The following is a 20286-nucleotide window of genomic DNA, read 5'->3' as shown; positions in this document are numbered from 1 at the left end:
TTTTTTTTCTTTCTAAAACTCTAATGTTTGCTTGCTTTCTCGTTGGTGAGATGGAATTTGCGCAAACAACCTCTATTGTCTAATTTATATCGATAATGAATTAACTATTCAACATATGCATGTTGTTTGAGTATCAAGTTATTGTAATTATCGATATAAGGAGGAAAAAAAGTGTCGAGATGGAATTGTCGCCTACTAAAATAATTCATATACATCAAAGAATATTTTCTGTTCATCTGACTAAAAAAAACTAACCTTAGGTGCATATAAACGGGGTTGATCATCTACTTGTGCATGAGAGTGGGTATTTTTTGTTATGAACCCTATTTTCAAGCTAAGTGTTGACCTATCTTGTGATAGGTTTTGTTATAACAACAATTATTCCATTTTTCCTTGTTACCAAAAACTCATACAGGTACAATATAAGAATGTAAAATTGTAATGATACATAGTACAATTTTATTTTAATATTGCCTCTTGTTAGTTTAAACTAGGTTAGATCCCATGTCATGCACGATAATTTCAATATTTATCATTAGTTTAATACAATTATTTTACTATATAAAATAATATCAAATTGCAAAATAGGATGAAAGTTATGTAATTACGATTTTTTTAAATCATTAAAGAAAGCAGAGGAAGAAATGAATGTATGACTAATAAAAATAACTATGGATTACATTACAACGTTATAGATAAGATTACATTATTGTATTATATGACTTTGTTCCCGTCATAAAATAAATAAATAAATAAATAAATCTTTGTTGAATGTGTAAAAATGAATATACTTGCCAAATAGAAAAAAAATATTATTGTAAAGTAATTATTAAATACTTCTCTGATTAAGTAGCTTTGGCAAAAAAAAAAAAAAAACACCCTTTTGGAGGGAAAATTTTAAACCATGTCATGACAAGTGTCATTTTTTATTTCGCCTTTAGTATATTGAATATTGATTGATATTTTGCATACACCTATGATAAAAGCTACTCATATGAAGCAATATTTTAGTTAAAAAGCTTAAGGAAAATAAGCATCGCATAATACCCTATCAAAAGTTTCAAAGTTGAAATCAACACACATGTTGCAACTTTTTTCACAAAATCAAGATTGGAACATGTTGCAACTGGTTCATAAAATATTAATTGAAACTATTCTAATTTTCTACTCCGTATTATTAATTCACTTAATTAAATAAACTATTGCCAATTCATTACGAAATAATATTTATTTGTTCTTGTTAAAAAAATAGTATATATATTCATTCTTTTTTTTTTCACGCTTAATTTAAGCGATAAATATATCTATTCATCAATAAGTAAGCAAAAAAACAAAATTATTTATGGATTTAAGCGATAAATATATCTATTCATCAATAAGTAAGCAAAAAAAACAAAATTATTTATGGATATTAGCAGGTAAATAATGTTAAAAAGTCAAAATCTATCTATCACCTAAAAAAGGAAGTGGAAGAAAATTAGGGCTTCAATATCAATTTTGTATAAGTATGATTATAAGGTTCATCTACTTTAAGTTGATCCGCTTTAGAATTACATTGTTTTATAGTAATTTGGTTTTTTCCCTTCCATCTCCTTCAACTTGATTATTCAAATTTCCTGAAACATTACACCTTCCGACCTCAATTATCCTTCACTACCCAACATAAACTTTTTTCTTCCATTTTTAATTTCCTCCTTTTCTATTTAAAATTTCTAGAATTCAAATTTAAATTTCTTTTTCTTCAACGTTCGATTTGAAGATTTGTTAATGGAAAACAAAGTTAGGTTGTAGATGGTGGCTCCAATGAGGCAAAGGTGAATGGGAAGAAAGAGAAGGTCATGCTCCCTTGGGAATATGCCATTTAAATCCTCATGGTTAGGTTAGAGGATAAGTTTCTAAATGTATGGCTTTCTCATTATTTTGATTTTCTTCTAGTCGATATGCTAGATTTGTATTTGGCCTTTTCATATAGCTGGTGTAGGCGTGTAGCTAACTCAAAATTATGATGTTTTGATCAAGTTAATTTTAGGGTATGTTCTCATTGATTGAAATGAGCTGAAATAAACTTATTAAAGCTGAGTTGAATTGAACTGAAATGAATATTTTACGAGAGAAGCAAATTAGTAGTTGAACTGAAATTAATTTGATGAGAACAAGGCCTTAATCAATGTTTTAGTTTGTATGTTACTTATGTATTTTGTTATAAACAATTTTAAATTGACTGTATTTTAGTACTTCATATATTTGAACATTTGATTAATGTCAGAGATATGAACATATGTTACTAGCCCAAATATTGATGGAGTGTTCATTATTCATTTTTTTTTTTTTAAAATTTTTTGAAGGATAGTATTCATTAAGAATGGCGGCTATGGTGCAAATTTATTTTGATTTTTGGGGGTTAAAGTTCAAAATTTTAAGGCAAAAACAATTAAAAATGGGGCGCCACATCCTTCCCGCTTAACTTTCAAGCAAATACGGAGTAAAAATTAAGAGCCCAAATCTACCTTACAGCCATGTCATCAATCCAAAGGAATGCTAATAAACAAATCAAACATCGCCACGTATTCAAAACTTCTGAACACGTACAGCATCTTCTTCTTAACTTCCTTTTAATTTCACCCGTTAGATCAATATTCACAACAAAACAAAATCAACGCATTTACAAAAGCCATGCCTTCCCTCATCCTCCAACAACATCAAACCTTTATTCCCTATAAATACATATCTCAAACCATTTCTTCATCTCACCGCAAATATCTCTCTTTCTCTCTCTAATTCACAAATCAAAACTTCATACCCCCAAAAAAACTCTCAAGTTTTCTCTCTCATCTCATCAATGGCGCCCAAAGCTGAGAAGAAGCCCGCCGAGAAGAAGCCCGCAGAGGAGAAGAAGGCCGCCGCCGCCGAGAAAGCTCCGGCAGAGAAGAAGCCAAAGGCCGGCAAGAAGCTTCCAAAGGAGGCCGGAGCAGCCGCCGGAGACAAGAAGAAGAAGCGTCACAAGAAGAGCGTCGAAACCTACAAGATCTACATCTTCAAGGTTCTCAAGCAGGTTCACCCTGACATCGGAATTTCCAGCAAGGCAATGAGCATCATGAACAGCTTCATCAATGATATCTTCGAGAAGCTTGCTCAGGAATCTGCTAGACTCGCTCGTTACAACAAGAAGCCGACGATTACTTCTCGGGAGATTCAGACTGCTGTTAGACTTGTTCTTCCTGGTGAATTGGCTAAGCATGCTGTTTCTGAGGGTACTAAGGCTGTTACCAAGTTTACTAGCTCTTAAATTTGGTTTTAATGTTGTTTTTGTTGATTGTGGGTTGGTTCGGTAGGACTTAGGGTTTGGTTGTTGAAATTTGGGTAAATGTGGAACTGAATTATGGTGGTATTATGTCTTTTGAATAGACTTGGTTATGATGTATCTACTCTTACAAATTAATGGAAATCCTTTTGTGAAATCTCTGTGTTCTTTGATTTTTTTTTTTTGTTGGTCTTTCAATTTCAAGAATAACTCTGTACTTTTTATTCGAATTGTCGAAATCAGTTCGAGATTATTTTTAATTCAATTTCTGTTAAATTGGTGAATATTTCTGATGATAAATTATTTGTGAATCCAAGTTTAAGTGTTATATACTATGAGTTGGTAACCATGTTATATGTTTTGAGTTAATTGAAATTCAAATTAATTTCTGCAGTTTTTAGAATGTATATGGAACTGCTTAAATGCGCTAATATTTAAAAACTGTTTGAAATTCTGATTGTTTTTGAAGTTTATGTCAATATTATTTGTGTGTTATCCCCTTTATTTTAAGCTTAGTGTAATGTTTTGATGGTTGGGAAATCTTCTCTTGAATGAGATTGTTGTCTGTATATGGTGAATGCTTAGGACCTAGTTATTCAGCTTATTGCTTTATCTGTGCTTCGCTGGACTCTGAAAGTTCGTGATGATGCTCTGTGGCTGATTCTAGCTATTTAGCTAATCTTATTGTTCGGTTTCTCTTGCTATTTGTTACTGTGTACAAGGTGTGTTATGTGAATGCATTCACTGCTAGTAAAACTAAGGCGGACTGTTATATGTGTGCCTCGAATGCTCCATGTTGATATATGCTTTAGTATTATGGTGTTTGGGGCTTTAAGCAAAGAAGCATGGAAAGGCTGACTTAAAATGATCATATCTCAAGATCTAGTAGTGATATTGAGATGATTCAAGTTGGAGGTGATAGCTCTTCTCAAGATCTTTCCAACGACTGGTCATAAGCTTGATTTGGTTAAGAATCGAGGGAGTTATGACTGTTTAAAGAAGTGCTGTCCGCAGAGGGGGAGTTCGACCGAACCATTTAATAGGTTCGGTCAAACCTTTAGGCAGAACTGATGCTCTTTTCATTTCTAGAGTAGGTTCGGTCGAACCTTCGAGCCCCTGTTCCAGCGCTGCGATTTCTTCTTATTTTGCTCGGGATGTAATCTTAACCGTTGATTCATCTTGCACTATATATACTCTTGTTTTTCATTGTAGAGAGTATGAGAGAGAAACACAAGTGAGACTTAGATCTTAAATTAGTTCACCAAGAACACCATCTTTCTCCATTGTAATTCTTCCTTCATTGAAGAGTAATACAAGCTCCAATCTCCCCAAAAGTGGATGTAGCTCATTTTGAGTGAACCACTATAAATCTTGTGTGTTTTATTTTGTTCATTTTTAATTGCTTTCTCATTTAGCTTTGCATCGTTCCTCAATCAAATTCAAAGTCCCAAAAAAGGTCCTATTTCATAACACGGACTGTACTCAACAGTGAGGTTTAGTAGGCAATTAGAGTGGCTAGCTGGTTTTTGTCATTGTTTAGATTGAGGTTTAAACTTTGATTTCTTGGTATATTGACCTCGTGATCTTCATTGTATATTACGAAGTATTCCTTTCAATCTTTAATGGGATATGAGAAGCCAGTTTAAGTTCGTGACTGATGCACTCAAATGATAAATTTAGGATTCTGATATAGGCATTGATGTTGTCACGGGAAAAAGAAAGCTAGACTTCAACCCTTCCTCAACCTTAGCTTAATTGTTGGGTTATGATGAATTGGTATATCCAACTTTAACGGGTGAACACTGTGACAAGGGAATAAGCCAAAAACAAGCGTTGGGAATAAGGTGAGACCTTAGGGGATATATCATCGAGTATCATGCAGGAAGAAACAATGGATAGTAACAGTAGAACCATTATAGGTGTTCTGTAATTCTGACCAAACCACTTTTATATGAATAATGGGAATACAGGCAAGGGATGAAGAGTATTTACTTGAGGAAGAAAAAATAAATGAGAATTGTCCTTGGAGAAATGATGTCGGTTGGATTGGATGATTATTTTGGGATTGTAAAGGTTGCAAGTGAGAAAATGCTTGCTTGAGGTTAGTTTAAATTTCGTAGTTATGATGTAAGTGGGATAGTGGGAGTGCAGTAGTCATCTACTCAGTAGATGGATGCTGAGCTACTAGCCTACTATCAGTGTTTAGTAGGACGGTTGATGTGCATTTTACAAGTTCTTTATCTTGAAAACTTTGGGAATAGATGTATGATGGACATTTACAGTGTGAGCGGAAAGATCATTTTCCAGGACCAAGGAGTACATTTTCCTTCATAGGGGCTTTCTGGTAGGATTTTGTGATTATGCGCGTAAGTCTGAAAGTTCATGAATTAGTTTTGGCCTTTTGGGGTTCTGAAGTGCCTTCTCATTTCAAGAATTTACAAAGCTTTAACACCATTCATTTTTAACCTTGAAGCTATTATTGTGAAGGGTATGGGTGCTCCGGTGATGCTTGTTCAAACATGCACCGGTAATGTGCTTGTGTGAGGAATTCCACCAACTGGTTGCTTGATTCTGATACTATATTTTATAGGGCGTGTGAATTATAGACATCAGCTTTTAATGGTAGAGTTGCTGTTGTAATTGTTTAAGGGAGAATGAAGGCTGGAAACCTGGGAAAAAGCCAAAGTTCCACTTTGGTTATGTAGAAAACTAGAAAAGTTAGAGCTTACAACATTTTGGCGAGTCCTGAGTTTTGACAATGGTCTTGATGAATATAAATAGAACAAGAAGCTGATAATGTCAGAGCAGGAACATGGACCAGCTAACAATAACCGAAATAGGCTAGAGCAAGATAGTTACAAGGAGGGAAGTGAACTTTGCTTTTCTAACAAATTCAGTAATGGAAGAGCTGCTAGGATTTATTATGGGTAGAGTTGTTGATGCTTATTTGAGTGATGGGATGAATTCAAAGAACTTGAAGAAAGAAACTTCAAGTACTAAGTTATTTTTCTTTTTCTTATTCTGCATAATAGTTTATAATGGCAGAGGTTTGCTTCTGATATGGTTTCATTTGTTGGTCTGAAGACAAAGGAGTTTGGAAAACCTTTTTTCGGTGGAAGTTTTGAATGTAGTAAGGAGTACGACATGATATACTGGGATATGGTGTATATAAACACCATTCACCACTCCATCCATGTCTGTGAAGTGTTGCAAAACATGATGCATTGATGCACATTTGCTGCTTGTTGAATTTCATGAGAATGTTGTGCTGTCTCAAAAGTATTGCCAATTTGGCAATTCTATAGTAGGCCTTAAATTTCATGGGTGTTAAGCAGTTGTAATTGGTGGTAGGTAATCATGGATGTAAATTAATGATATTAATTGGAGTCGTAGATTTGAATGGTTAAGTGTATTCATGTTTTAGTCTGATTAAGGAGTCATGATACAAAAAAACTCTGGCAGCGAGGGGGATGATAAACTATATCCGATTTGGCTTGTTGGCTAAACAACAAAGGTGAATGATGTTTAGAAGTATGCGTCATGGAGAAAGATGTTGTGTATTGGTGTTTGGATAACCTTTCTTATGTTTGGACCCGAAAAAATGTATGTTTATTTATTTATTTTCTAATTTTCTCTTATTGTTCGGCCACGTCACCAAGGTTGAGCGTGCTCTTGGGGTACTGATATCAATTCGGATTTATCTTCTAGGGTTATTGATGATTTATTGAAACATACACCAAAAGGTAACAAATACATACTTTTAATAAGACTATGACTCTCAAAGCTCATTAAATCAATTAAAAAGAGCGTTTTCTATCTAATTTAATCTCCTTTTTTTTTATAATATTTTGATGAGTAATTCAATTTACTCTGTACATAAATTAAAATTCATTTATAATGCTCACAAAAATTTATTTATAATGGTCACAAAACCCCTTTAAGCTTTAATCTAATTTTAATCTAATTTTCACACACATCCCACAAAACAAAACTAAGACACAGAAAAAGAGAGAAGTGACTCAAGAATAAACCATCCCATTACATTTCTGAAGCAGACTCAAGGATAAGAGATCAAGGGATCTGAGTTAAGGTCGGTGACACAGTAACAATGGCGGATTACCATTTCGTTTACAAGGACGTTGAAGGAACTTCGACACAGTGGGACGACATCCAACGGAAGCTCGGAAACCTCCCTGAAAAACCGCCGGCGTTCAAACCGCCCCCATTTGTTCCGGCCGAAGACGAGGATTCCAAACCCAAAGACAAATCATGGATCGATTCAAAAACCCATGATGAGCTTGAAGATCTCGAGGATGATCTTGATGATGACCGATTCCTCGAAGAATACAGGTATCATACTTTACTTTCAATTTCGATTTCATTTTTAGGGTTTTGCTTTGATTTATTTCTGTTGATTGTTAATATGATGGTGGGAAATTTCAATTGCAGGAAGAAAAGGTTATCTGAGATCAGGGAAGCTGCTAAAGTTGCGAAATTCGGATCGATTATTCGAATTTCTGGGTCGGATTTTATCCGTGAGGTGTCTCAAGCTTCCCCGGAAATTTGGGTTGTTGTTATTCTCTACAAAGAAGGGTGAGTTTTCAAAAAAAGGAATTGCTTTTCTGCTGTGTAATTTTGCTTCATGATTCAATTGTGCAATTTGAAGTGATGTTCATATAATATATCCTTTGATAGCATTTTGAATGATTAATTAATTGATTGAATGATACCTCAGGACCTATATGTATATCCTGTATATCATTAAGTCACTGTTTTGCTTGACTAATGAAGTCATGATTGATGTATCCAAATTGACGGTGCCATTTGCAAAGAAAAGCTCGTTTTTGGTGCTGTTCTGGACATAATTTACTAACAATGCTGGATCGTGGGCTAATGCATAGTTTTATCAGACATCAGTAGCATGTCGTGTTATATTTGTTTAATAGCTGGTTGCTATGACTTTGGTTTTGTGTCATATACTTAAGTTTCAAATTTCAATACACTGGCAGCTTTGCAGCATGTGAGATGTTAATGGGATGTTTGGAAGAGCTAGCTAGGAGATATCCAGCAACGAAGTTTGTCAAGATAATATCTACGGATTGTATTCCTAACTATCCTGATTGTAATTTACCCACACTGTTGGTATACAATAATGGTGCTGTCAAAGCAAACTATGTGGGATTGAGCAATTTTGGAAGGCGATGCACACCTGAAGGTATAATCTTCTTTCTGAATTCTTTTTGTTGATGTTTTTGCTATAATGGCACTATGTTGTTAGTTTTTGAAAGGTGGCAGTAGAAATAGTGATTGCTTGGTTATTTTCTAACAACTTATGAGTAAAAACAATTAAATGGCAAGTGGTATATGTTACTATGTTAGTGAAAGGCAGATTTCTGTTTTTATTGTTTATGACTGATTTCTATTTTTGTACTTTAGGTGTCGCACTTGTTCTCTGTCATTCGGATCCTGTGCTTAACGATGGTCAGACTAGCTGTGATTCAACCAGGAGATCTGTTCTCGATGGGGAGAGTAAGAGGCTCATTGAAAAGTTTGTTGCAGAGCGCGAAAATGCAGAGGATGATGGTGCTTCAAGTGATTAACTGGTCTAGGGTCTGAATTAGCGGGAGTTTTTGGAATTGGACTCTTCTTTTCAAGTTTTTTTTCCCTTTAATTTTTTGGACTGAGGGTATTTTGATTATGGGAATGAATTACTTTATTTGAGTTACAGCACTCTAAGCAGATTCCCAATATTGAATATTGTGTGAAAAAAGCTTTATGTGTTAGATTATAGTGCAGCTTAACATCAGTTTACTTACGTATTGTAATCCAGCCCACTTATGTAGATTGTTTCGTGCTGTATGTTTCTTAAAAAAAATGCACTGTTCTCCTTATCTCTTATAGTACTTTTATAAACTTTTTGGTGTTTGTTTATCTTGTTGAATTATGTTTCTCCTTTCTCCTCTTCTATATGTTTTATCCGAGGTGTTACATAAATTATATCTTGGGCTAAGTTTGATCACAATATACCCTTTATGCCCTCCCCTTGTTAATCTTTGATTTCCTTTTCTTCAATTTGCTTCTATACATGTCTCCTAGTCTTATCTGTTACCGTGATTTGTGAGTTTGAGCCGCATTTGATGAAGTTAAAGTTCTATTGGAAGAAGCTGCTGCTCCTTAGGTTACATGCTGTAAAGTGTAAATAGGTCAATTGTTATGGACATGTCACTGCAGGGTTAATCATCTAAAGTTTTATTACAAAATGTATACAGAGATTGGAGGACTTGGCAGGGGTACACTTTAAAGGTAAGAGCTTCCATCTCCTGAAGATTAAAATTAATGATATTTTGTATCCTATATCTCCTAATCAGGTTAGTCACTTTGAAATCAGACGTATCAACATAGGTTCATTGGTTAATATATGCGAGTCATAACTTGGTTTAGCTGTCTGAATTATTGAAATTGTGTAACTTATGTTCCTGTTGTTGACTTGTTGTTGTTGTTGATATTTTCAATATAAGATGATATTGCCATTTCTATAATACTCTTTAAAAGGTTCAAATTGCAATCTTCTTGAAATCTTCCCCCTTCCCTGGGTTCTAAGATTTTGGGTTAATGGACTATTCATTAATTTTCAGTCTGACTGACTTCTCAATTTGGCTCGAGTACTGAAATGGATAACGACTGATGAAACCCCTGGAATGTTGAAGTCAAGAAGGGGCATTAATGTCATTTGGATTTTAAACGTGCTGGAAATAAGGCTTGTTATATGAATGTCAATTCTGCTGGTGTGGAATTAGAGTTAAGTTGTGGAACATCCATTAATTATGAAGACTGATAGATGGTATCAAGAGATGACATGGAATCTTGTGTTGAGTTGGAGAACGGATTCAATGAAATGTACCCTTTAAGTCTCTGATGTGGTGAATTAACAGTCCATTACATTGAAAATCTTAGTTATTTTAGAGTTTGATTGGTCCTTTAAGATGATGACATCGTATGCTCGTAGTATACTTGCCTATTGTATGAGTATGTTCTCATGCATTGATTCACGTTAAGGTAAGATACTTTGTTTACTCCTCAGCTGTTATTCATTTATAGCTTTGAGATGGGGTTGGCTTTTGCTCATGTAAATGGCTGACTGGTATTGATGTTGATGTCTGCAGGCAGCAGCTGAAAACCAGAAATGAAAGACATTTTGGTCTACTGCCTGCCTTTGCAGTGTTTAATCATTGTCACCAGGTATGTTGTTGCGTTTTGGATTCTCAATGTTTTGTTGTAACTGCTAGCTTGCCTGCTACACTCTTAAGATTTTTGCTTAACTTTTCTGGAATGACTTTTGCCGTAAATGGCAGACTATTAAAGATACTGCTACTTATTTGCCAAACATTTATAGTAGCTGTCCTCTATTTTTTTTAGTGTATTGATGACTGTTTCTGAAGCAGATTTATGATCAAAAAAATATAAAATAAATAAGCTGAATGATGTATTATAGATTTTTTTTCATACCCTTTTAAGCATATTGGATCCAATAATAGTACTTTTCATATCTCCAAATTGCAATATTAGTTGTTGGCAAGTTGCCAAGTCAACAGATGATTTTCTCCACTTTCTCCCTCTAACCTCACATGTTTCATAAAAAAATAAGTCAATGTTTTGTGAGGCTTGAGGTGAGGTTATCCATTACCATATATCAGTAACTACACAAAATTAGTCAATGTAAGAGGAGTTCTTAGGACCCCTGGGGTGTTCTTTCTCCACCCCCCAGTGCTGATGCAAAAGCCTCATATTCTCATCCTCCCTTTTAAACATACTGATTAGCAGAATTCCTGATTTCTCGATGTCATTTTCATTGTTCATATGCTTGTTTTTATCATCAATTAGCAATTTATGGTCGATCACTCTGCCGTCTTGGACTATGGTCAGGATTGTTGGTTCTGCTGGCAGCTGTGGCTATATTCTCCCCTGAGTTTGCCTTTTTATGGGCGTCCCATAGATGTGGGGTTCATGGCTATATGAGCGTCCCACTGGATTTGCCTGGAACAATTTTGTGCTTGCCTACTCATGTGGTCAGAGGGCCTTCTTATCATGTCTATATCCCTGTCATATTGGCTCCCGTCATTGTGGCTTGTTCTGGTTTGGTGCTTTCATCATGTGGCTTGTCCTACATGTAACTACAGGCCTTGTTTGGATTTGTCATGTTATATATGTGGGTGACAACAATGATCAAAAGGATGTTTTTGTGTGTGTGAGTTTTTTTTTTTTTTTTTTTTTTGGGGGGGGGGGGGGAGATTTCAAACATCGTTTTACATATTAATTTCGGGCACATCCCTGAACAGTGTTTTCAATGTGTTGATGTATTCTGACTAAGAGATGGATAAATACTTATTTTAAATTGTTCATTTGTTTCACCAAAATAATCTTATCTTAATGCAATAAAATGTACTAAGGGAGTGGAGGGGGAAGAGGGGGGGGGGGGTGAGCAAGTAATACGAATTACCTTGTCTAGCTTAAATGAGGCTGGCTATGTGTTATAGGCTCCATTCCTGGCTTTATCTTGTGGATTGTCTAATCACTGATTGCTGAAGGATCCCCTTTGACAAGAAAGTGTAGCTTTATGACCATGGCACATACTTCGGAACAAGGTTTATGTTTGCAGCAATTGATGAGAGAAAATGGTGAAACTTAATGTGTTAGTGTGAGTAGGTCTGTTGTTGGAGTTTTAAGTTGTGCTTTGATGATTTGATGCATGAATTGATTGATCATGGACTATAGGGATTGGTTATTGAAGATTTGAAGGCGAGACAATGTGGAAAAAGGTGAGGGACTCTCGTTGCTCTTTTGTGATCATGCAGACTAATGAAGTGCAGCACGGAAATAAACTTGCCGTATGAAGCTGCCTCCAAAAGGTTTTTAGATTATGTTAGATACACCATCAAATATATGTATCCCCTCTATTAAATCATGACTCATTTATCAGCCGTCATATCTTAAGCAAATTCTGCGAGATTTGACTAAAAATACTCATGGTCTTTGATTATCTTTTGGCAGGTGTAACAATAGTTTTTGAACCCAAATATTGTATGAGGCGTAGAACATTTGTATTGCTGCGATGCAATGGTAAAATGATTTGAAGCTCTTTGAGAATGGAACGTCGGATGCAATGGTACCAATGGGGTATATTGAGGCCTCAAAAGCTGGGTCAATTCAGTCCTGGATACCGGGCAAGAAGTTCTGCATACATTTCTTGATTCTTCTTATTCCCAGGTAAGACTTAATGCATTGTTTGGATAGCAAAGAAGGAAGGAAAAGAAGGGGAGGGAAAATGGAGGAAGGGAAGGGAGAAGAAAGGGAGGGGGAGGTGAGCTTCATTTTCCCTCCAAATCTCTCCAATTTTGGAGAGATTATGGTTATTATAGAGAGAGGGAAAATGGATCCCTCCCTCTCCTTCCCCTTCCTTCCCCCAATCTTTTATCCAAACAAGAGATTTTGCCCCCCTCCATTTCTCTTCTCTTCTTTTCCATCCATTTCTTCCTATCCAAACAAAGTGTAATTCTTTTTATGATAAACTGAATGTTGTACTGGAGTAGATGATTGGATCATACTCTTATTCTGACATACTAGTTGGGTAACCACCCGACAGTTGAATATTTCAATCTCTATCTTAATCTCTTGTACAATCTCTATTTAATATAATTAATTCCCTATAATGCTTGAGGTGAGGTATCCATTTCTAAAAAGAAATAGTCAATGTTAGAAATGTAATGGTGTGCCCTCCTCTTCTCTATTGATTAATAATTTTATAACTTTCTTGTTCTTCCCCTTAACAAACTGATAAGTAGAATCTTTGAATTCATCTTACATTTGTTATCATCAATCAAGATGTCCCTCTCATTAGCCTTGAGCTCATTTTATCATCGATTAGCTACTGACAGTCGAACGCTCTACCGTGCAGGGATGTGGACGAGTGTGTTGGTCATGGTGGCAGCGGTGGCTGCGTTCTTCCCTGAGCTTGCCTTCTTATGGCAATCCCGTGGATGCGAGGTTCATGGCTACGTGAAGATTCCTCTGGATTTGCCTGGAAAGAGTATGTGCTTGCCTTCCCATATGGTCAAGGGGTCTTCCTTGGATGCTTTCATCCCAATCATATTTGCTCCCATTGTTGTGGTTTGTTCTGGTTTTGTTCTAAAATCCTTCGGCTTGTCTTACAACCAACAATCAGATAGGATCATTTAGAGATAGAGATTTATATACTACACGATGTATTATACTTGTAAGGCCTTAACCGTCTGGTTTTAGATGTGTGATTATACAATGTATTTTTTTTTTCTTTCTATTTGACAACTTGGATTCAGGTAATATTTGAGTTGACTTTGCTTAATTACTCAAAACGGTTTCCTATAATTGCTTAATTACTCAAACGGTTTCCTCTACGTCCATCATTTAAAAAAAAAGAAATTCCAAACGAGTTATTCCAAGGAGTCACACATCCTATTACTACTCTCGCTCAAGCAAGCTTAACCGCAAAGTTCTGATAGGATCCGATGTATTAGTGCTAATACAAAAATAATAAAATGGCGTCGCCCGGACTCGAACCGGAGACCTTCAGTGTGTTAGACTGACGTGATAACCAACTACACCACGACACCATTTTTGCACAATTTTTCACAAATTTCAACTTGGTTAACGATTTTATCTTTATCAAATCAAAAAAATATCTACTGTATATTCCTATTCCGACTTTCCGAGTCATACAAACACAGTGTTATTTTTACCTTTTCTTTTTTTCTCCATCATCCTCCTAATCTCTCTCATCCTCCTTTTGAGCCAACCCTAGATCTCTGTATTTTCCCCAATTTTTTCCCCCTTCAATTTTCTCTCTCTTCTTCTTCTTCTTCTTCTTCTTCAAATCTTCACATCTTTCAATGGCTATGGAAAATCGGTTAAACATGTCTCTCGACGATCTCATCAAGATCAACAAATCTTCTTCCGGCCGTGGCGGCGGCGGCGGCGGCGGTAGAGGCAGAGGTGGAGGCGGTGGTAGAGGTTATTCCGGCCCCGGACCTTCTCGAAGATTTAATAATCGCGTTGCCAATCGTTCTACCCCTTATTCTATGCCTATGTCCAAGGTTTTCATCTTTTCTCTCTCCTAGGGTTTTCTTGTTATTTGCCGTTTAAATCTTCACAATTTTTTTTGTTTGTTTATTTTTTTGAATTTTTGATTGAGTAATTTGTGATTTGGTTTTATTTATCTCAGGCACCTGATTCTTTTTGGCAGCATGATATGTTTGGTAATCAAGGTGGTATTGGTGTTGTTGGTGGTGGTGGTGGAGCGTCTTCAATTGAGACTGGAACTAAGCTTTATATCTCTAATTTGGATTACGGTGTTTCTAATGACGACATCAAGGTATTAAATTTTCGCTTTTTTAAAAAAATTATTTTTATTCTAAACTTAGGGTTTTCAATTTCCTCCCTATATTGTTTCTATTGGAATTTTAGGCCGTTTCGATGTTCGTTAAGTGTTAAATTTATGGTTAGCTTGGAAATTTGTTTGTTTATCATATATTAGAGCTATTTAAGCCTGTCAAATAGTGGGTTTTAATAAACTAATTAAAAAAAATCATATATATTTAAGTGTGTTTTTTTAATATATTTTGAACTGGTACGTACTTTACCGGCACTTTGTTATTCCTATATATCTGGAGAATTCATTTACAATATTTGGTTAGGATACAAGTTTTGCACTGTGTTTGGATTAGAGGAAATGGAGGGAAAGAGGGAGGGGGGGGGGGTGGATGAGAAAAGTGGAGGATTAATCTCCTTTGTTTGGATAAAGGATTGGGGGAAGGAAGGGGAGGGGGAGGGGGAGGAGAGCGAAATATGAAAATGGAGCTCACCGTTCTCCCCCTTCCTTCCTCCTTTCCTCTCTTCTTCTTTGCTATCTAAATTCTAAAACAAAACATGGTTGCCACTGGGTTTTTCCTAGTTGTTTGTATTCCATCATACGTAGATGTTTTGATCATAGATTGAAGAAATGGATGGTGTCAAACCTAATGTTTTCTGGAATAATTGATAACAGGAGCTCTTTTCTGAGGTTGGTGACCTGAAACGTTACGCTGTTCATTACGATAGGAGTGGGAGATCGAAGGTATTGAGGCTTTCTGTTTCTCCTCTTTTCCAGGAGTCTTGTGCGGTTTTGTACTGTGGATGTTTAGACTGGGTTTTTATTTATCAGGGAACTGCTGAAGTTGTATTTTCACGAAGAGGAGATGGTCTGGCTGCTGTCAAGAGGTATAATAACGTAGAACTTGATGGTAAACCAATGAAAATCGAGATCGTGGGGACAAATGTTGCGGCTATGGGAGCTTTACCTCCAGTTTTTAATGGCCTTGTTAGGAATCCACCTGGTCCTAGAAGGTATTTTTTTCTTATACTTTGATACTTTGTTCCTATTTTTGGTATCTGAACAGTTGAAGATATTTTTCCTTTTTCTTGTCAGATCATGCACTTAATTTGATATGTGGTGTAGCAATGCATTGTGTTATTTTTGTTGGTCTATATACTTCGTACTTTGTAACTCTTTGCTCTTCCTTGCTTCCAGTCTGAATAATAAGTGTACCATAATGACTTCTTGGAATGTACTCTACCTAGGTTGCTGGGACTTTTACAAATTGTATCTTGTTGCTGACCCTTTTTCTTTTGAACAGGGTTGTGGGGGGTGGGGGGGGGGGGGTGGGGGGGGGATAATGTCCAATAATTGAGCTATTTATCTTGTTTAATCCTGAAATACTTATGTCATCTGCAACTATTATAATCGTGTATAATAATTAAGCTGACAATGAATCTGTATCTACAATTTCATGGTTTCAGTGAATTGCGTGGTGTCCCTAGGACTAAAATATCAAGTTGGTTAATTGACTGACTGGATGCTCTGTAAATGCTGTTATTTCCATTCTAATATTTGTTTTAAATTGAGACTTGAGGCTTATTACTCTTGATATTGTGGAAGAAGATTGAAGTGGAATAATTAAGTCTAGTAGACTAGTAGAGACTGTCATGGTCATTGAATACCAAGCTGTTTGCAACTATGCATATACATGTATAGTAAGTGTTGGTGATATTTTTTAAATTTTTATTTGTGAGAAAAGTTAACTATGGTATAACTGGATAATTTGCATAGCGCTATTCATAATAAATGTAGTGTCCTGTGGGTTTTTCTTGTCCAAATGTTATTATAGATAGAAACCTCAGTCAAATCTTTTTTTTTATTTTTTTTATTTATTTTTAAAATACGTTCATTTTAAAATTGGCAATGAACTAATGAGTTGGCTTGTAATGAATAAGAGTCTTGGTATTGATATCACCTTTCCACTAAACGTTAAACGAAAAAAATCTAGGTATTGATAATTCGTTCATGTTTTTAATGAGTGGGCTATATGATGTCATTTTAAATTCCATATAATCATATTCATATATCAGCTTTACAATGCTTATTATCAATATTAATAAGAGATGGACAGCAGCAATTAAAAACTTGATTTGGAAGTTTATTTGCAATAGTGTGATTATAATTTTGGTTAACAATAAAATGAAAATGGAGGTAGTAGAAAATCATGGGAATTAGAACTTGCATCATGGCAAACAAATTTCCAGGTCCCCTGTTGGTTATGGGAACTTCAAGTTCCTTTGATTTAGAACAAACAAGATAAAATTCCTAGGAATGTAAACCAAACAAGCCCTAGTTTTGCTAGCAAAATGAATTAATTACCATGAATTGCCCTGAAAAGTTACTCCCTCCGTCACTTTTAATTTTTATGCTTTAACCATTTTTCTCTCACTATATAATTCCAATTGTAAAGATTTAAAATTGACAGAGGGAGTAGATATCATCTCATCAACATACTACATGATATTGCTACTCTATTATTGCCTGAATATATTGTGAGCTGTTTCTTATTCTAATAGGATTTTACTGGTATCTGATAGACTAATATGTCAGTTACCTGTTCTTGGATAACGTTGTCATAATTCAATTTTTTTTTTAAAAATAATATTTTTTTCTTTCCATTTTTGAAATTCTCACAGTGGACAAGGAAGAGGTGGTGCAATGGGACGCATTCGTGGTGGCCGTGGTTCTGGTTCCGGTTCTGGCAGAGGACGTGGCAGGGGAAGAGGCCGTGATGAAAAGGCATCAGTATCTGTAGATGACCTGGATGCCGACTTGGACAAGTATCACTCAGAAGCAATGCAGACTAACTAAGCAAAATATGGGTTTTCTTTGTCTTCTCTTGGGTCTTAAACCTATACTCTTGCAACACTGTGTCCTTGATGGCTGTTTCAACTGTTTTGTTTAATTCTACCGACATCTTATTTTAGGCAAGCAGATAGAGGCCAGTAGTTGGATCTTGGTATCAAAAGCTTGGGCTTTGTACCAGACTTCATATGGTTGGGGGTTAAATACCAATTAATGAACAGCTATTAGTATGTCATTATTCAGATATAGATTATTTGCACTTTCACTGTTTCATATACCTTGCAACGAAGTGGGATCTTTTTGGCTGTTCGAATACAATGTGGATAGACAGACCCTCGAGATCATGGAAGTTTGATTTTTCTCATTCAGAGTGTCAGTATGCGGTTGATGAAGTTCTGGTTTTTTTATCTTGGCATTTGAGCTTGGATACGAGGTAGGGCCTCTGTTTGCTCATTTGGCTATTTTTAATTGTCTTTTGGTGCTTAAGCTAGTGATTATGCAATTGACTTTTTAACAAGTCTTCTATTGTTATGTTAGTTACCTTATTGTGGAAATCAATTTCTTATTTGCCTGACCTGTTGTCATGGCAGTAAAAAGGGTTCTTATTCAGATTAAATACCAGATCTTCCCTGGAGGATCTTGATAAATGCCAGGTTTTTTTAGATGTTTGAAATCTGCCATTGGGCTTTGAGTCTTCAGGAAAGTGAAGTTTGAAGAGTCGAATTATGAATCTTATATCAGCTGATTCTTGTTGCTTATGAATAGAGATGGAGCTGTGGGTAAGCTCCAAATCTAAGTTTGGTGATGTCAACCTGCTAAAACCAGTTGATAATCTGCCTAAATGACATGGTATCTGATTGACGTGGCCAGATGACTTGATTTGCTGTGCATGGATTGTGTGTAATAGATCTTGTTTGCATAGCTGCTTGATGATATTACTCTCAATTCTGGCTGTTGTGACGTGGTTGTTATTTGCAACAAGGTAATTTGGATTTCTCTCGATTTTTTATGTTTGAAATCCTCAAAGGGTGTGGTGTGGAGTCGTAGTCTCTTGCAGCTGAAGAAGCCAGAGATCTGTAGACGAGATTTGGTTCCTCTTATAGCAACTTAGCAAATGTTTCTTGGTAAACAAAGGACAGTGAAAGTCTACTGTGCTTTATAAGACTATTTTGGCCCCCCTTACAAAAATGGGTTTGGATAACTGGGTCTTTACGTTAAGTGTGTTACTAATGAGATCGACTTGATGGAAGTTCATCTCTAAGGTTGCTCTTTAATTGACAGATGAAGTGTACGCATTTGGTTGATTAACATATAGAACAATCATGTAGAGTTTAGTAACTGCTATTAACAAAAAAGAAATATGATTATGTTAATAATTAATAACTTGATTATGATGGGTACACTCTTAACCTTGAGATATATTTTGTGTTTCTGTTGATAGAAGTGTGTTTGGTTTTACATATTGGAAGTTGTGGGGTGTAAACCGTTCCAAGTACTGAGTATTAGAGTTTGCTCTTAATCAAGTGGTTTGGAATAGTATTTGCATGATTGCATCAGTATTATAGCTGCTTTCCTGTCTTTCCTTCACATTTGAGCAGTCGTTTTTTAAATATTTTTTTTTTTATTTTTATAATATGAAGCAATTTAGTGATTTAGAATAAGAGGAATTGCAGTTAGGATCACGCGTGTTTAGTTCTTCTATTAGTACCCTAACATTTGATACCCCCTTCAATTCCATTTTGTCAAGGGAGGAGGGAAATACTTGATTGACTTTAGCTTTTAGGTGTTTCAGATTTCTAGTTCTGGGGACTATATTATACATTTCTCCATGGTTACTTTCAAAAATGAAAATTGCTTTGAAGCCCTTCTATGGTGATTGGGCTTAAGTTAGGAGCTGGAGGTTTTACCACACACAATAATTCTTTCAAAACGCAGCAAACCGTGAAAATTTAAATGAATAACAATCATTAAAATGAGAAAAAATGTTCATTAGTACATCGTACACAGCGTACATAAGGTGTATATAGACCTGCTAAAGTTGACTCAACTCGAAGTACTGATTTAAACCCGATTTTTAACCGAACCATTTGAACCCGAAAAAATGGTGACCCAAACTTGACTTGAAACCAACCCTTGACCCGAGTATGTGAGACTTAAACCCAAACATAAACTGACCTAGAGATGACCTGACCCGAATGTAACCCTTAAATTATTGACCTGAACCAAACCCGACTTGAATCGAAATGACCCTAACCCGTTTTAACCTGTCAAAACCTGAATTTAATCCGACTTGTTACTAACCTGACCTGAATTCAGCCTGACATGTTCTTAATCCGACCCGAATTTAACCCAACTTGTTACAAACCTAACCTGAAATCAACCCGACTTGTTATAGACCTAACCCAAATTCAACCCAACTTGTTATTGACCCGACTCGAATTTTACCATATGTATTACTTTCCCGACCCAAAAATTCAACCCAATCTGTTACTTACTCGACTCGAAAATAACATCACTTGTTATTGACCCTACCTAAATTCATTCCAAATTGTTCTTGACACGATTTCAAATCACCTTAAACGCAATTTAGACCACATTATTATTGTTGATCAAAGCATTTTGTCTAGGGAGACAAAGTCAGTCCAGACCAGCAAAAGAAAGAAGCATCATCCTCAAATTTAAGAGTTAAATAAAGTATATATTTGTTGTATAGTCAAAGGAGATAATTATTTTC

The 20286-nt window shown here is 35.6% G+C and overlaps 3 protein-coding genes and 1 non-coding gene across 5 annotated transcripts; 3 read left to right on the top strand and 1 right to left on the bottom strand.

Moving 5' to 3' along the window:
• The first annotated feature begins 2734 nt into the window (after nucleotides 1–2734).
• On the top strand, nucleotides 2735–3458 carry LOC110684102 (histone H2B). Its single transcript, XM_021860509.1, has one exon. The coding sequence runs from the start codon at nucleotides 2840–2842 to the stop codon at nucleotides 3284–3286; it is 447 nt and encodes a 148-aa protein (XP_021716201.1). The 5' UTR covers nucleotides 2735–2839; the 3' UTR covers nucleotides 3287–3458.
• Nucleotides 3459–7240: 3782 nt separating this feature from the next.
• Nucleotides 7241–13657, top strand: LOC110684101 (phosducin-like protein 3). The gene is made up of 7 exons (XM_021860507.1): nucleotides 7241–7651; nucleotides 7751–7894; nucleotides 8311–8516; nucleotides 8738–10540; nucleotides 12074–12207; nucleotides 12350–12565; nucleotides 13254–13657. The coding sequence occupies exons 1-4, from the start codon at nucleotides 7410–7412 to the stop codon at nucleotides 8899–8901; spliced, it is 756 nt and encodes a 251-aa protein (XP_021716199.1). The 5' UTR covers nucleotides 7241–7409; the 3' UTR covers nucleotides 8902–10540; nucleotides 12074–12207; nucleotides 12350–12565; nucleotides 13254–13657.
• Nucleotides 13658–13873: 216 nt separating this feature from the next.
• On the bottom strand, nucleotides 13874–13947 carry TRNAV-AAC. Its single transcript has one exon. It is a non-coding gene; the product is annotated as a tRNA-Val (tRNA).
• A 99-nt stretch (nucleotides 13948–14046) lies between these two features.
• On the top strand, nucleotides 14047–18225 carry LOC110684100 (THO complex subunit 4B-like). Of its 2 annotated transcripts, none has more exons than XM_021860506.1 (5): nucleotides 14047–14427; nucleotides 14577–14705; nucleotides 15378–15446; nucleotides 15534–15715; nucleotides 17384–18225. In XM_021860506.1, the coding sequence occupies exons 1-5, from the start codon at nucleotides 14224–14226 to the stop codon at nucleotides 17556–17558; spliced, it is 759 nt and encodes a 252-aa protein (XP_021716198.1). In that variant the 5' UTR covers nucleotides 14047–14223; the 3' UTR covers nucleotides 17559–18225. The 2 variants fall into 2 exon arrangements, with proteins under 2 accessions (XP_021716198.1, XP_021716197.1); XM_021860505.1 differs by having other exon boundaries at nucleotides 14050–14427; nucleotides 14556–14705.
• Nucleotides 18226–20286: the final 2061 nt, after the last annotated feature.

The sequence above is a fragment of the Chenopodium quinoa genome, unplaced genomic scaffold (genome assembly GCF_001683475.1).
Source record: "Chenopodium quinoa cultivar QQ74 unplaced genomic scaffold, ASM168347v1, whole genome shotgun sequence".
NCBI classification, from domain to species: Eukaryota; Viridiplantae; Streptophyta; class Magnoliopsida; order Caryophyllales; family Amaranthaceae; genus Chenopodium; species Chenopodium quinoa.
This window is presented reverse-complemented; position numbering and strand designations above follow the sequence as displayed.

Bases quoted from the DNA above. Each gene is read 5' to 3' on its own strand.
- LOC110684102 (XM_021860509.1), top strand. From the start codon at position 2,840: ATGGCGCCCAAAGCTGAGAAGAAGCCCGCCGAGAAGAAGCCCGCAGAG.
- LOC110684100 (XM_021860505.1), top strand. From the start codon at position 14,224: ATGGCTATGGAAAATCGGTTAAACATGTCTCTCGACGATCTCATCAAG. The intron at 14,428-14,555 runs GTTTTCATCTTT...TATTTATCTCAG, and splicing joins ATTCTATGCCTATGTCCAAG to GCACCTGATTCTTTTTGGCA. The intron at 15,447-15,533 runs GTATTGAGGCTT...TTTATTTATCAG, and splicing joins ATAGGAGTGGGAGATCGAAG to GGAACTGCTGAAGTTGTATT.
- LOC110684101 (XM_021860507.1), top strand. From the start codon at position 7,410: ATGGCGGATTACCATTTCGTTTACAAGGACGTTGAAGGAACTTCGACA. The intron at 7,652-7,750 runs GTATCATACTTT...TTTCAATTGCAG, and splicing joins CGATTCCTCGAAGAATACAG to GAAGAAAAGGTTATCTGAGA. The intron at 8,517-8,737 runs GTATAATCTTCT...TTTGTACTTTAG, and splicing joins AAGGCGATGCACACCTGAAG to GTGTCGCACTTGTTCTCTGT.